This window comes from Aotus nancymaae, unplaced genomic scaffold (assembly GCF_030222135.1).
Source record: "Aotus nancymaae isolate 86718 unplaced genomic scaffold, 86718_ANA_hifiasm-v0.15.2.pri h1tg000089l, whole genome shotgun sequence".
Classification (NCBI taxonomy): Eukaryota; Metazoa; Chordata; class Mammalia; order Primates; family Aotidae; genus Aotus; species Aotus nancymaae.
Genome location: NW_026988504.1, coordinates 2,504,431 through 2,519,894, shown reverse-complemented (window position 1 = coordinate 2,519,894; position 15,464 = coordinate 2,504,431). Strand labels below are relative to the sequence as shown.

At 48.1% G+C, this 15,464-nt stretch overlaps 1 protein-coding gene across 3 annotated transcripts in view; it reads left to right on the top strand.

The window, feature by feature from the left end:
* Window positions 1-15,464, top strand: part of RPTOR (regulatory associated protein of MTOR complex 1) — a 427,638-nt gene that overhangs the window by 209,215 nt on the left and 202,959 nt on the right. For all 3 annotated transcript variants that reach the window (XM_064369298.1, XM_064369297.1, XM_064369299.1), the window contains one exon: window positions 9,515-9,690. In XM_064369298.1, coding sequence (XP_064225368.1) covers window positions 9,515-9,690 — 176 coding nt within the window. The remainder of the gene's footprint in view (window positions 1-9,514; window positions 9,691-15,464) is intronic.

Genomic DNA, 15,464 nt, shown 5'->3' with positions numbered 1-15,464 from the left:
CTGTAAATTAGGAAGGGTGACAGGGCATACAGCAGCACACACGTGGACAAACCCTGGCTCTATTCCCATAAGAATGTGTTAGAAGGTAGTCAGTGGCATCCTGGATGAGACAGTGGCCGAAGCCACAGGATGGTGACAAGCCCCTGTGTGGTTCGTGTAGCTGGAGAGGAGAAGCCAGCCGAGGACTGCTCTCGGTGGTATATGTAGAGTCTGGGAAGAGGAGAGGCATTGACAAACCAGACCAGAGAAGTTGCCAGGAAGTTGGAGGGAAACCAGGCACTTGTGGCATCAGGAAGTCAGGAAAAGCATCAGGAGAGACTTCTAGAGGTAGAGGCAGTAGCTCATGGCTCTGCTGCTGAGTGGCTCACACGATGAGGACCAAGAATGGACTGTTGCATTTGTGGACACGAGGCCGTGGCTGGACTTAACAAAAGCAGTTTCAGCGCAGGGTGGTGGGCTCTCCTGTGATTCTAAACTGTTCAAGAGCGGGTGGGTGATGCCGTGTGTGGCTCCCGAGAGAGCTTTGTTTTCTTTACGTGGACATTATGAGAGCATGTGTTTGTGCTAATGGGAATAACCTGGCAGAGAGGGAGAAACCAGTATGTGGGAAAGAGGGAGAGCTGCTGAGGGTGGCCCTTAGGAAGATGTGAAGGGAACAGGATCCAGTGCATGAGGGGAGGAGCGGCTGGAGGAGGAGCGTGGAGGGGTCACTCCAGAGGGGAAGGGTAGCACGTGCACACAGAGGCCAGGTCTGGGGGAAGCATGAAGATGCACAGCACAGTCGAGTCCTGGAGGAGCAGGTCTGCTCACACGCGTGTCTAAGCACATGCACATATACAGCATTACGCACATGCACACGTATGCTCACCTACATGTGCATACATATACGTACATAGGCATATATGCATATAGACATGCATCAGTGCCATGCACACGCACACATATACTCAGCTATATACACATACATGCCCACACATATACACACATGCACATGCAGGTACAGTCATACAGAGAGAAACACATAGGCACCACAGACAAACACACCCACACACATGCATATGTACATGCACATAAACACACAGACACATGTGCACGCATGTGCATATAGACATGTACATGTATACATGTACACACACCCACATGCTCCTGTATACATACACATATATGCATGCCCCATACATATATAAACATGCACATAGGTACATGCACATATATACAGACACATGCACATATACGCACATACACAGTACTATATACACATACATATGTACATATACACATATGCACGTATGCACATACCTAAGCATATACACACACATACACACATATACACCCTCACCTATATACATACATGGTCCTCCCATACATGCAGCTGTATACACGTATACACACATATGCGCACATATACACTCACCTATATACACACATAGTCCTATATACTAACATATGTACATGTATACATGTATAACACACCTATACATATACACACACATATAAACACTCACCTATATATACGTAGTCCTATATACTCACATACACAAATACATATATGCATATATACATGTATATACTCACATACATATGTACATATACACATATACACACAACTGAACATACACACACACACTATATATACACATAGTCCTATATACTCACATATATGCAGATACACACATATACACGTATGCACACACCTAAACATACACACACATACACACTCACCTATATACACACATAGTCCTATATACTCACATACATATGTACATATACACATATATACATGTATACACACACCTAAACATACACACACATACCTATATACACACATAGTCCTATATACTCACATACGTACATATACACATATATACACGTATACACACACCTAAACATACACACACACAGTCACCTATATACACATATATACTCACATGCATGCAGACATATCTACACATATACACACACGTAAGCACATACACGCACAGACAGCTTTTGGTGGCGTGCTGCAGCACAGTCCCAGTGCTTCACATATGTTCCTTTCTAATCGGTGTTTATTTTGGAAGGTGCCGTGAGTGCACGTGTCTGGACCCGGCCTTACTAGATTGTCCTTTGAGCACTGGGAAGAACACCCACTTTACGCTCAGCTGTGACTAGTTTCTCCAGCTTTCCCTCTCCTCCTTGTTAACAGAATTGGAACCCTTCCTGTCTTCCCGTCTCTCCTGGAGTTAGCCAAGGCTGTCTCTCTTATGACTCAGTTCATTAGAGTTAAGTAAGCAGAAACACAGTGGCTGATGAACAAAATGTTTTCGGGGGTGAAGGCACCCACCTGGCAGGGGGCAGGACCCTGGACGAGGGAACCAGGTGCTCTCGCAGGTTCCGCCATGCAGACAAGAAGCCGCAAGGACCGAGGGAGGCCAGACGAGACGTCTGACCTGAGCCTTAGAACATGAGAAGTTGCCAGCATAAAGAAAGGTAGGGAAGATGTGTCAGTGACAGGGAGAGGCAGAAGGTGAGGCCAGGACATGGGATCCACTTATGTAGGGAGCTCCAGCAGTGCTCTGGGAGTGCTGGGCATTGCCAGGCCTGGAAGAGGTCATCGGTTCTTGTGAGAGGTGTCTGCATGGGCTAGAACTCATGGAACAAATCATAAAGCCAAGTAGCACTTTAAACCCAAACGCTACTTTTACAGCTCACTTTGCTACTCTGCCCTCGGCACGAGGGTCGGGGGGCACAGCCCTGGTTTACTAGCCCAAACCTGGAAACTAGCACAGCCCTGGTTACCGGCACAATTCTGGCTACTAGCCACCTCTGCTAGAGACTGCTCAAAGAATACGCCATGAGTTAGAGCCTTCTCCCCCTACTGCCACTGGTAAGCTAAGCCTTCCCCCCGAAAAATCTCTTCTTGACGTATAGGGTGGAGAATTTTCAGTGTCTCTTTTAGTTGACTGTATGAGAGAAATTGGCATCGTTGCTAATTGACCATCTTCACAGAGTTGTAGAAGGATCCCAGAGCATTTAGAAGCTGTTGAGTTGCTAATAACTAAATGGCTTTAAAATAATGGATGCTTCATTCGGGGAAAGTCAGGATCACTGTGACAAACTGTTATGAAGGGGTTCTGGCTGGCCTTGGAAGGGCGGCCCTGCAGCTTCTCCACGTCCTTGGGCGTCTTCATCCACCAGACAGAGCTCCTTCTGCTCTCTCAGCCTGGATGTTATAGTTGCCAGCAATAGGCACAACTTGGTTTTTAAATTAAAATCGAATATTTGATATACATAATTCTATCAGCGCTGTATTAAAAATATGACCTGCTTTGCATCTGCCGTTTTTGGTATGCTGTGTGTCACGTGATCGATGCTGTATTAATATCTTTGACTATTAATAGAGTTGGATAAGTAATACACTGATCCCTTTATCGATCTCAGCCTTTCTTTGAACTTTGCAAAGATATCCGTTGTAAGTAGGTGGTGTTGAATTGAGAATAAAAGTTACTTTAAGGCAGAACTGGAAAGTATTACCAAGAAGATGTTATTTTCAGAAACTACTTGTTAAAGACTCCTCTGAAGTTATTGGTACCAATCTCGTTGTAAAGATGCCTCTTACGTGTGTTTGAGAAGGGAAAGCAGCAGCCCAGTGTTCACATTTTATTTAGAAAACGTTACGTGCAGGCTGGAGGCAGTGGCTCACGCCTGTCATCCCAGCACTTTGGCAGGCCAGAGAGCAGATCACCTGAGGTCAAAAGCTCGAGACCAGCCTGGCCAACATAGTGAATCCTTGTCTCTACTAAAAATACAAACTTAGCCGGACATGGTGGCGTTCACCTGTAATCCTAGCTACTTGAGAGGCTGAGGCAGGAGAATCACCTGAACCCAGGAGGTGGAGGTTGCAGTGAGCTGAGATCACACCATTGCACTCCAGCCTGGGCAACAGAACAAGACTCCATCTGAAAAAAAGAAAGTTCTGTTTAGTTGCCCCTGCTTCCCGTCCAGCAGTGCTTTCTGCAGGGGGTGGATGGCAGGCTTGGGTGAGCTGCTGGCCAGCTTCTTCGTGAAATCCGCGTGCACCGACTCCACGTTACCCGCATGTGGGGACGATGCAGCAGATGTCTTTTTTGGATCCGGTTGCTGTGTATCGCCTCGGAAGACTTTTCTGGATCCTTCCCAAATCCTCCAGAAGACTCTGGAGAGCATTTAAAGATGAGAATCTTTCTCGTGTCTGAGTCCCTAGGTTCCCCAGGAGAAACCCCTTTGGGTACACGTTCAGCTTGGGCCTTGCTCTTCAGGAAAACCATGGCTCTGGGCTGGAATTAGTCACTTTTAGGCCTGGGTGCTGTCACTAGCTTGGCCAATCACAAGTAGTTAGCCTTACATTCAGGCCTGTTTCTGAAAGACAATTTCAGTTACAGGATCAGTATCTTAGATGAATGCAAAATCAAAACATTGTATAGGAAATAAATCATCTGTTCAAATGGTTTTTTTTTCCTTGGGTTGCTAACCCTGAAGAATAATGTTCATTGGCAGAATCCTTTGCCTTGAATGTCAGGAATTTTTTTTTTAAATGCTATTGGTTCTGGCTGGGCGTGGTGGCTCACACCTGTAATCCCAGCACTTTGGGAGGCCAAGGCAGGCAGATCATTTGCAGTCAGGAGTTCAAGACCAGCCTGGCCAACATGGTGAAACTCTGTCACTACTAAAATACAAAATCAGCCCGGCGTGGTGGCGTGTGCCTGTAGTCCCAGCTACTCAGGTGGCTGAGGCAGGAGAATCACTTGAATCCAGAGGTGGCGATTGCAGTGAGCTGAGATTACACCACTGCACTACAGCCTGGGCGACAGAGGGAGACTCCCTCTCAAAAAAAAAAAATGCTATTGGTTCTGATACCCTAAAGCAAAGAGGTCTCCTGTGCACTCTTCTGTGCACCCAGTAGTGTGGTGGGAAAGAAGGAATTCAGCACGCCTCCTCCTAGGCCGGGCGGACAGGTACCAGGCGAGGGAGGCGCTGTCATTGCCTCTTACCTGCTGTTGGAGCCTCTGCAGCCAAAGTGCATGTCTTCTTGTCTATACATCAGCGTGCCTTGGGGGCTTCTGTGAATGGCCACGCTGAATCGGGAAGTTTCTATTTGGGATGAAGCTGTTTCTACATCTACCTGTCTGATGTTGGGCAACCACAGAATGCTTCCGGCGTCCGGCATGCTGCAGGAGGCATTGGGCCAAGTGCCCGTGCATCCCGGGGAGCAGGCTGAGATAGGAACAGCAGGCGCAAACCCAGCGGGTCTAGACCGCGTGAGCTTTGCCGCTCCACCAGGCAAGACACAGGCTTCTAGGTCCTTAAGGACGTCCCCTTCACACCTGCTGAGTCCTCATGTGGCTTCTGTATGCTGGAGACTCGCCCCACCGCCCCATGCCATCCTGTGTTCTAGTGCTGAATTGGAAGAAAGGTGGTATTGGTATGAGAAGTGTTAGGTTTCAGAAGCTTGGCACAAATGGTTGGCAGCGATGGAGGGACTGCAGTGTTGGAGGCTGTGGCAGGAGGACCTGTTGGCTCAATTCTCAGTTCTGTTTAGAGGGTAAATTTAATGCAGAAGCAACTTACAAAAATAAAGGCTTTTCGTTTTGGGGGGCTCTTTTTGTGTGTTTTTAGAGCTGGCTTTGCTCTGTCACCCAGGCTGGAGTGCACCAGTGCCATCACAGCTCACAGGTGCCTTTAACTCCAAGGAATCCTCCCACCTCAGCCTCCTGAGTAGCTGGGACTACAGGCATGCACCACGACACCTGACTAATTTTAAACAATTTTTTTGTGGAGTCAGGGGTCTTTCTATCTCGCCCAGGCTGGTCTCAAACTCCTGGGCTCAAGTCATCCTCCCACCTCAGCCTCTTGAGAAGCCAGGACTACAGGCATGCATGACCACACTTGGCTAATTAAAAAAAAAAGATTCTGGAGTGATGGGAGTCTTTCCATCTTGCCCAGCCTGATCTTGAACTCCTGGGTTCAAATGATCTACTGCCTTAGCCTCCCAAAGTGCTAGGATTACAGGTGTGAACCACTGCACCTGGTTGTATCAAAAGAAAAGCTAAAACTAGTAAACCACACTGATACTTTTGCTATATTTCTGCTATATACACATCCCTTTGAAAAGGGAAATAGGAATATTGAACTTAGTTTTTGCATAAAGGGCCGTTTCCTCCCACTCAAAGTTGTTTCCTTTTTAATCCTCTGCCAGCCATTCTTATATGGCCAGTGGTAGTGGTGCCGATTAAAATAGCACAAGCAAATGCCGCATTCCACAGTTCAGGACCGTACGCTTCATTTCACGGAGGTCTGCCTCAGCTGTCTCCTTCCCTCCTCCCTCCCAGCCCTCTCTGGAGGCAGGGGAGAGTGCGTTCCCACCAAGTGCAGGAGTCAGAGAGCACTTCCTCACAGCCTTCCCGTGCCCTGCCAGCACCAGGCACACATCCATCCACCTTTTGTGATGCGGGTCTGAATAGCTGCAGGCCCCCATTGTGCCTGGACCCATCATCTGGCTTAGTGGGCCTGTCACAGCAGACCTGGAAACTAATTTTCTGTGTAGAGCAGGTTGCATTGCCGATGCTGTTTTAGCTTATAGAGCCTAGAGCCCAGGAAATGGTTTTAAAGAGGATTTTGCCTTCCCTCTGCCCTCTTCTTTAAAAAACTCCACTCCTTGGTGACGCTTGGTGATGGTTGCCCAGCATGTAAATATACCCTAATGCCACGGAACCGTACATTTAAAATGGTTAGCATGGCAAATTTTATGCTACGTATAATTTACCATAATGAAAAAAAACCTCATTCCTCTAGAAATAGCAGTTTTTATTGAAAAGTTTAAATTATATTTATTATTAGGTATATGAGAATTTGATTTGTACTCTGAGTTTAATGTTCCTGTATTAGAATGGGTTATTAATAAAACTAGCAGTCGTTAGTACCTTCCGTTTGAGAAATTTGAGATGTTAAAACAAAGTTTGTCAGCAGTCAGATGACAGCGCGTTCTCTCCCATCATCGCAGCGTGAACTGTCTGTGAGTGAGTACAGCCGTGTGTGTGTTTCATGCCAAAGGCGCTGGGAGTGCTGTCTGGAGAGGGCTGGGCAGCTTTCATGTTGGCATCGTGGGTGCTTGGTAGAGATTCAGGAGGATCCAGATGGGATCATGGGAAAAAGGTGGCCCTAAAATCAGGGGCATTGCCCAGCACTCTGGACACATGTGCCGGCCCAGTTGCTAGGCGGTCCGTGTCATCCTTGGGGCCCCTGTGTCCTCATCGTCAAAGCTCTTTTAACATGGTGATGGTAAAAAGCAAATGAAATAGTGTCTGTGAAAGAGCTGTAAGAAATACTAAGAACTATGCGACTAAAAGGGAGGAGCAAAAATGCAGACACAGACACGTTCTCCCCACGTCAGGCCGTGAAGCTCATAGCAGGCTTCGGTGATTAAAGGCCACGTGTTCCGGCTTCATCTCACCCCCACCCCACGTTCATCGTCATTGATGGTATTCAGTACGTCTTCTTCATGGAGGCCTGCCACAGTCTGAGTCAACAGAAAAGGGATCCGATCCCTGTGGTAGGCACAAAACAAGCTCTAGGAATTGTGTAAGTCACAAACAGCGTCCGGGCCCCGGATCTGGGGCGACCAGCCTCTGTAACGCGATGGTCCGGCCCTCAGGCTGGCCGCATGGTCAGTAGCACCGCGTGGGTCGGCAGCACCGCGTCAGCAGGAGGCGCTCTCGGTCTGAAGCCGCGTTCGGTAGCACATCCCCAGCCTGGAAGGGCAGACGAGGTTGGGGCCCTACAGCAGAATGCTTTCCCTTGCAGCCAAATAATAGGTATTTGTGGACAAGTGAATGAAGGAGTTCTGCAAGCCGTGTGGCCCTGTGTGATCAGTATTTTGGGTTTTTTTTCCGTTGCTTTAGCTATCTAAATGATGCTCATGCATCACATTTCAGGGTAGCTGAAGTGAAGATAATGCAGATTCCATCTCCAGCAGCCCGTGGTGCGTTCTTCATGTTTTATCCACTCCCCGTCTCTTTGTTGGCTGCTACCCTTGCCCCTCTCCCGTTAACAACCGACCAGCCTTGATGATACCGACGGAGGGGCTTTGCGAGCTGAGCTCTCCCAGGGTACCTGGGGCCTCCCTTCCAGCAGGCGCGCCCTCCCTGCGTCCCACGTGTCTGAGAACTCTGCGTCCCCAGAAGGGAGGCATTGCTTGTGGGAGGCTTGTGCCTCCCCAGCTGAAAGCATTCTATTTGGCAGAACTGGTTCTGATATTTTCCAGTTCTTTACACTTATTTCCGGAAGTAGGCGGAGCAGTGTGAGTACATAACCCCTCACGTGTTATACTTACTCAGTTTTACTGGCCAAAATGCCGTGAATTCTTGTGAACCTCATTATTTCTGAAAACGACAGAAAAACCTCTTGTGGATTACCAAAATGGTCACATACAGGCAATGCAGGTAGCCGGGGAAAGGAATCACTATCTCAGTGCTAGAATAATTGTACTTGGTGGTATAAGGATCCTGTGTTTTGTTGAATGCTGTGGATTTCTGGTAAAACAGGAACCCACCTGGTTATCTATGGCAGTGTAGTGGACTCGTGTATCAGACAGTCCTATAATATTTTTAAACGCTTGAACCTAATGCATTATTTAAAAAGAAGGAAGAGTTACACTTTCAATTAACTGTCAATTGGTAAAAAGTGAACATTTCTGTGCGTTTTAGTAGAAAACAACAATTCGCTTGGTGCCTTTCTTCCTAAAATGGCAGTGTGGCATCAGCTTCACACATGATACCTTTACATTACCAAAATTTCATTGAAATAAATATCAACCGGCATTACTATCCCTACTTTAAAGAGAGGTAAAGTACTGAATTTAAAAAACACCTCACCTTTCTCTCTGATTACAAAATTAATGCACCTTGGTTTGTGGAACGAGCAATCGGATGATGATGGGAGAAAATAAAACCACCATAACCCCCGCTCTGGGATGAGCGCGCTCTGTTTTCAGTCTCTTTTGACGGGTTGCTTTAGTCAGCAGACTCACACTCAGTGTTTTGCGTTTGCTGGTGGTGGTGGTGGGGATGGAGTTCACATCGTCACCTGAACGTCTTCCCATGTCATTAAACACAACAAAATAAGGTTAGGATGGATGAATGATTGAAAGTTTAAAATAAACTGTAAAACACCATGAAAGACCTGGTGGACACCGATACAATCCTAGGGTGAGTAGGGACCTGCAAGGGGGAAAACTGTGAAGAAAACAGAGTTGACAGAGACACAACCAGGCCGTGCTGTCAGAAGGGCCTTGGGAATGAAACGGCCGAGTTTTCCAGCCTTACGGTCCGCCTCCGGAGACAGTTCAGCTGTGAGCAACGCCTCTCCCCGGAGGACTTGCCGGTGAAAGCCCACCACCTGAGCTGACTTACTCTTTCCCTCTGTTACAGCTCCAGCTTACTCTTTGGTTGTGACCAGCAGCTAAGTCACACTCTCTTTTCCCAAATGTTCTGCCCTTCAGGTGGCTGCAATCAACCCGAATCACCCTCTTGCCCAGATGCCTTTGCCTCCGTCGATGAAAAACTGCATCCAGCTGGCAGCCTGCGAGGCCACGGAGCTGCTGCCCATGATCCCCGACCTCCCGGCCGACCTGTTCACCTCCTGCCTCACCACCCCCATCAAGATCGCCCTGCGCTGGTGAGTGGCCCCTGCAGTATCCCGGGACCCACTCACCTGGGCTCTCCCACAGGGACCTTAACCCATGTGGGCCCAAGGCATTCACTGGGTCCTGGGAGCCCAGGTGACAGACATGAGTGTACCCTGTCTTCTTTTTGTGTGACTCGGGACTACCGGTGGAGGCTTGGGTTTTGCTCTTTGAGAGTGAAAGATCCTTTTTCTTCCTTCCGATCTGTTCACGGGCAGCTCACTGCTTTGTGATTTCCAGGAACACCCTCTCCTCGTTTTGTTCATTGTGGAGGTGACTTAGTACCAGGATTGGTCATCCTGGAAACTGGACTTACCTTCAGGGAAGAAAAGGCCATTATGAAAAGGGAGTCATTTAAGTCCTTGCTTGAGTTGAAGCGTAATCTTTCCATTTATTTTTAGCAGTGAAAAAAGAAGCCATGATTTTTCTACCTCCATTCTTTTTAAAAGTTTTAACACTTGGGAATATAACTGAAGAAATGTGTGTGATATTCCAAGATGGTAGATGCCGCATTTCAGCCCCTACATCACCGGCAGAACGCACAATGGGATCTGTGTGTTTCCTCCCTCCGAATTCAATTTTCTCCCCAGACCATCTTGCCAGTCTTTAATATCTACTTTCCCATTTTATGTTTTGCTGAAAAGCGTCTATGTCATGGCTGTTACCGGCTAGTAGGTAAATACCTCTCCCTTGAGGTACCACGGGAATGGCGCGGCTGTGCAGCAGACACCGTGCTGTCGGCTGAGGACACTCTTCAGGCTCCTGTTAACGTGGCCTACCACTCTAGACCCATAGGCTCTTGCCTTCTCACCCCAGTCCTGGGTGGATGTCGGGGGGCCAACAGCATAGCAAATAAGGGCCCCCGGGGACACCCGGGAAGGGGCTGGGAGGGGCAGAGCGGCCTGAGGGTGGAGGAAAACCTGGCCTTCCTTCTCTGCCTCTACAGTCAAGTACGAATTGACCCCAGACCCCAGGGCTGGGGATTCATGATGTTGGGGTGACCAGTGCAGCCCTCACATCAGCTGTCCCTGGGTGCCCCCCAACCCCCCGCCAAATAAGGGCTGCATGTTTCTACCCGGGGAGAGACCTCCTTTTACTGTTCCTCACCTGAAAATAGCTGGAGATGAGGGGAAGAGGCCGGAAGAGGCACCGAGAGGAAAAAACAGTCTCAAAAAGAAAAGATAAATCAATGAGGTGATGGACAGTTGGATGGATCCCAGTTACCCTGATTTGATCATTACGCATTTTATGCACGGATCAAAATATCACATGGAGCCCCAAAATACATACGACTATCATATACCAATTTAAACAATACAAAAAAATTCGTGATAAATTACCCAGTCTGTTGTATTCTGTTATAGCAACACAAAACTGACAAACAAACAAGAAAAGTGCTATAAAAGAGGAACCAAGCAGAAAGAGAGGTAGGTGTGCTGTAATGTTTGAAATAAAGAACACAGGAGACGGGACCCATAGCAGGAGAGGCAGTGCTGGAGCCTGGAAGGCTGCAGTGGGGCCACCGGAGGCCGCGGGCAAGGGCAGAGATGGGAAGTAGAAAAGCCGGGAGATGCAGAGAAGAGAGAGAGGCCCCAGCGTGCAGACCGGAGGCGTCCCGTGCTGAGAGAACAAGAATACGGCAGGGGTGAAAATACCTGAAGGTCAAAGAAATGCTCTCCCCAAAATTGGGAGAGCCGGAAGCCCTCCGACTGAGGGGGCCTGTGCCAAGCGGGACTTAGTGCGAGGCCTCCGACCTCAGCACATCCAGTGAGGTGGAAGACAGTCTCGAGGCCGAAGCCACGCGGTTTTGGAGCTGCGCTCCGTGCTCGTTACTCATGCTGTGTTGGTGAAGTCCTTTCTGAACGCAGATCTCTGCACGCACCGGTCTGTGAGGCACACGTTACGGCGCCCCCTCTCGCTCTGCTTGGTTCTTCGTTCATGGTGCTTTTTCTTGTTTGTCTTTGTTTTGTGTTGCTGTAACAGAATGCAACAGACTGGGTCATTTAAAATGAAATCTTTTTGTATTCTTTAAATTGATATATCACATTTTGGGGGGGTCCATGCAGTATTTTGATACCGTATACAATGAGTTAATGATCAAATCGAGGTAACTGGGATATCCATCACCTGAAACGTTTCTCTTTTTAAGACTGCTGAAGAGACAGTCTTTTGGGGGCTCTGTGTCTCTTCTCTGCATCTCCTAGCCTTTCTGTTTCCCACCTCTCTCCTTTCCGAGGGTCTCCAGCGCGCACCCCACTGTAGTCCTCCAGGCCATTCATTTGGGCCTCAGCAGCCTCGTCCTTCACGAGTGTTCTTTTCAGCTCTCTTTACTTTATGTCTGACCCCTGTCCAGAAAGGCTTATGAATGCCCATTTCACGTTACCCCAGGAAGAGACTGGTCCACGTGACTCAGGAGTTCATTCGTGCATTGCCCAAAAACTAATTTCTTCAGTACCAACTGTGTACGTGATAAGACCCATGCTGACCGCTGTAGGAGATGCTGAGAAGCGTATTGCCCTCAAAAAGTGTATCCTCTGGTTGAGGGGACTAAGATGTGGCCTGAAAATTCATGATTTCAGTGGGTGCTTCACGTAAGATGGAGAAAACCTGAGCCCTTCAAGGCCACGTGTGATCAAAGAGTAAATGATGGAACCAAGGGCTGTTGTGCTCCCAGAGGACAGAGAACCACGGCCGAGGGCACTGGGTTCCAGAAAGCTGCTTGGAGGAGGTAGGACCTGAGAGGAAGCTTTCGCCAGGAATGCGGTTGAGCTCCGAGAGTGGGCGCTTTGAGTGCTGGCCAGGGGACCTTGACTTCTCCTGGGACTCTGGCGTGAGAGAGCCCCTGAAGGTGTTTGGGTAGAAAAATGACTTAATAAGAACCGTGTTTTAGGAAGAGGGTCCGAGTGATGATAGGGAGACCTTGGAGATAATTAGGCTGTGTTATTGTATCAGTGCAGTCTTGAGCTGGTAAAAGATGAGGGCAGAAAGATGGAAAATCCCCCGGGGGCCTGTAGGCTGGAGCTTCCACAGACGCACGTGGACACTGCCGTGGAACAGGCCTCATTTCCACTCATTTTCCCGTCCCCTTCTCCCGGTTTCCTGCATGACTGCTTCGGTGCCCTGACTCCCGAATCAGCACTGCCCCAGCTCTGCCTTTAGACCCTGCCCGCTCTGGGCTGGATGCTGTACTTCGTGGGACCCTCTGGGGCATTTTGCAAGTTTTCAGGCAGCGAGTGGGTGGAGGAGCAGGGAGGGAGTGAGAAAATAAGACAAATGGCACCTTTACCTTCCGGCGCCTTCCCTGCCACCCCACCTGGCATACCTGTCCCAAACCCAGTGCGTTTTGTCGAGTTGATGGGTTTCTCTCAGGCACTGTGTTCTTCTGCCATGAGTGGGAAGGACTTAGGACTTGGCTTCCCTCCACGCACAGCTGAGCACTCCTAAAGACTCCTGGGCCAGATGTGGCTGTGCACCCTGTAGTCCCAGCTACTCGGAAGGCTGAGGCAGGAGGATCACTTGAGCCCAGAAGCTTGAGATCAGCCCTGGGAACACAGGGAAACCCCATCTCTTAAAAAAATAAAAATGAAGAAGCATGCTTTCACACTGAGGGCTGCTGGCCTCATGGTTTCTAAAATGGGTGCCTGCCCTCTGATTAGGGAATGCCCTCTCTCTCTACCAAGACACAAGGCATCACCCCAGTGCACCTGAGATCCTTTTAGGACACAGTCAGATTTTTAAAAGTAAGCATTTAGTAGGAAGTGCAGTGAACAGCAATCTGATCCAGTTCCCATAAGCGGGACGTGGGAATCAGTGTGCCACACTGAGACAGTGGCCATCAGAAAACCACGGCCTGGAGCAACTGAGCGGAGTGGCAGGGGCGGCTCTTTCACAGTCAGCTGCTTTCTCCCACGTCGAGGTACCGAAATTGGGCTGCACATGACATTCTGCTGGCTGTCTGTAGCCTGTGAGTGGTAATGACTGTATTCCTTAAAGAATTAGCAAGTGCAGCGTGTGGTTCTGTGTGAGCCAAGTTAAAAACCACCAGGTTTTGTTTTGTTTTTTTTAATCGAAGAGTGAGATAATTTGTCAGACAGTAATTACGTATGTTTTTAGGGTTATGGTTTTATTTTTTCATTTTGAAAAGCCAGTTTATTTTCTAATTAAAAATGAAATATACATTCTTTTCAGAAATTTACTAAAAAGTTTAAAGTAGAAAAAAATTATCCAAGATTTTACCATCTAAGGACAACTAGTGTTCACTTTTTGATGTATTGCCTGTCGGTCTTTTTTCATGCATGTACATTCTGCAGTGATGTACATGGACAGAATTTACAACTTCGTATACTAGAGTCCCCTATCCTAGATCGTTAGAGGCTCTTAGTAAATATCATTTCACTATTTCACTGTGTTGAAGTTCCATGTTTTATTTAGCCAGAGCCGAGGGCTTCAGGATTCAGGCATCAGGAGTGTGAAGGTGGGGGAGTTCCACGTAGCAGTCCTCTGGGAGCTGACGGCCTCATTCTGTGAAGGGGCAGATGGCCCCAAGTCTGCTGTTGCAGCATGAGGGAGCCATAGGCACCATATAAACAAGTAAGTGCAGCTGTGTTCCGGTCACGCTTGCCTTTTTTTTTTTGAGATGGAGTCTCACTTTGTCACCCAGGCTGGGGTGCAGTGGCAGTCTCAGCTCACTGCAACCTCTGCCTCCTGAGTCCAAGCAATTCTCCTGCTTCAGCCTCCCGAGTAGCTGGGATTACAGGCATCCACCACCACACCTGGGTAATTTTTATATTTTTAGTAGCGATGGGTTTTCACCGTGTTGGCCAGGCTGGTCACGAACTCCTCACCTCAGGTGATCGGCCCGCCTCGGCCTCCCAAAGTGCTGGGATTACAGGTGTGAGCCACGCACCTGCCTCAGTCAAGCTTTCTTTAAGAAAACAGGCAGTTGGCCAGATTTGGCCCAGGAGCTATAACCTGGTACTTACTGCTCCAGAAAAGGGAACCGGGATCTGGCTGCAGATGATGGCTGTGCGCCCCGCCAGGGGCAGGGAACCTGCAGAAGGTGATGCTCAGGAAGGTGGGCTCCCTCCATCCCTCTCTTCTTTCCTGTGTAAGTGAGAGAACGGTTTCTAAGCACGCTGCCCTCATTGTGCCGGCATAGCTGCTGAAGAATGCAGTGCACTGGGTAAACAGCATACAGCCTTGCTTCATTTGTACAAAATGTATGTGTGTGTATTTGGTGGTAAGTGTATTTATGAATCTTATTCGATGATGAACTAGTTGTTGGAAGACATTGCTCTCTATTTTTTTTTTCCATTTTTGCCTCAGTCTTTTTCATTTTCAGAAACTGATTTCAATAATTCCAAAATGAGCAATGACATTGCTTTCCATATAAATGATTATCTTACTCACCACAGACATCAATATAGTGTAAGAATACAAAATGTATTTTTTCCCTTGGCTGCGCTCTGCCTCTCTGACTGAGTGGCACAATACCATTTTAGATTTATTGTGGGTCTGTTTGTATGCTAGGGGAAATTATAACCCAGTGGGACCGGATCTGCTGTGGGACCTGCTGTGAAACAGATTGATGCCTATTGCACTGTGCTGCGTGCGCGATCTGTGTCTATTAATGAAAATGATAGACATTATTTTGGATTGAATAGAGGTCAAGAAACTTATTTTCTTTCTTTCAATTAAGTTGAGGGATTCCCAGGAGTGGAAATGTTAACGACAGAATATCACCGTGTATTTGTCAGTGTGGAAAGTT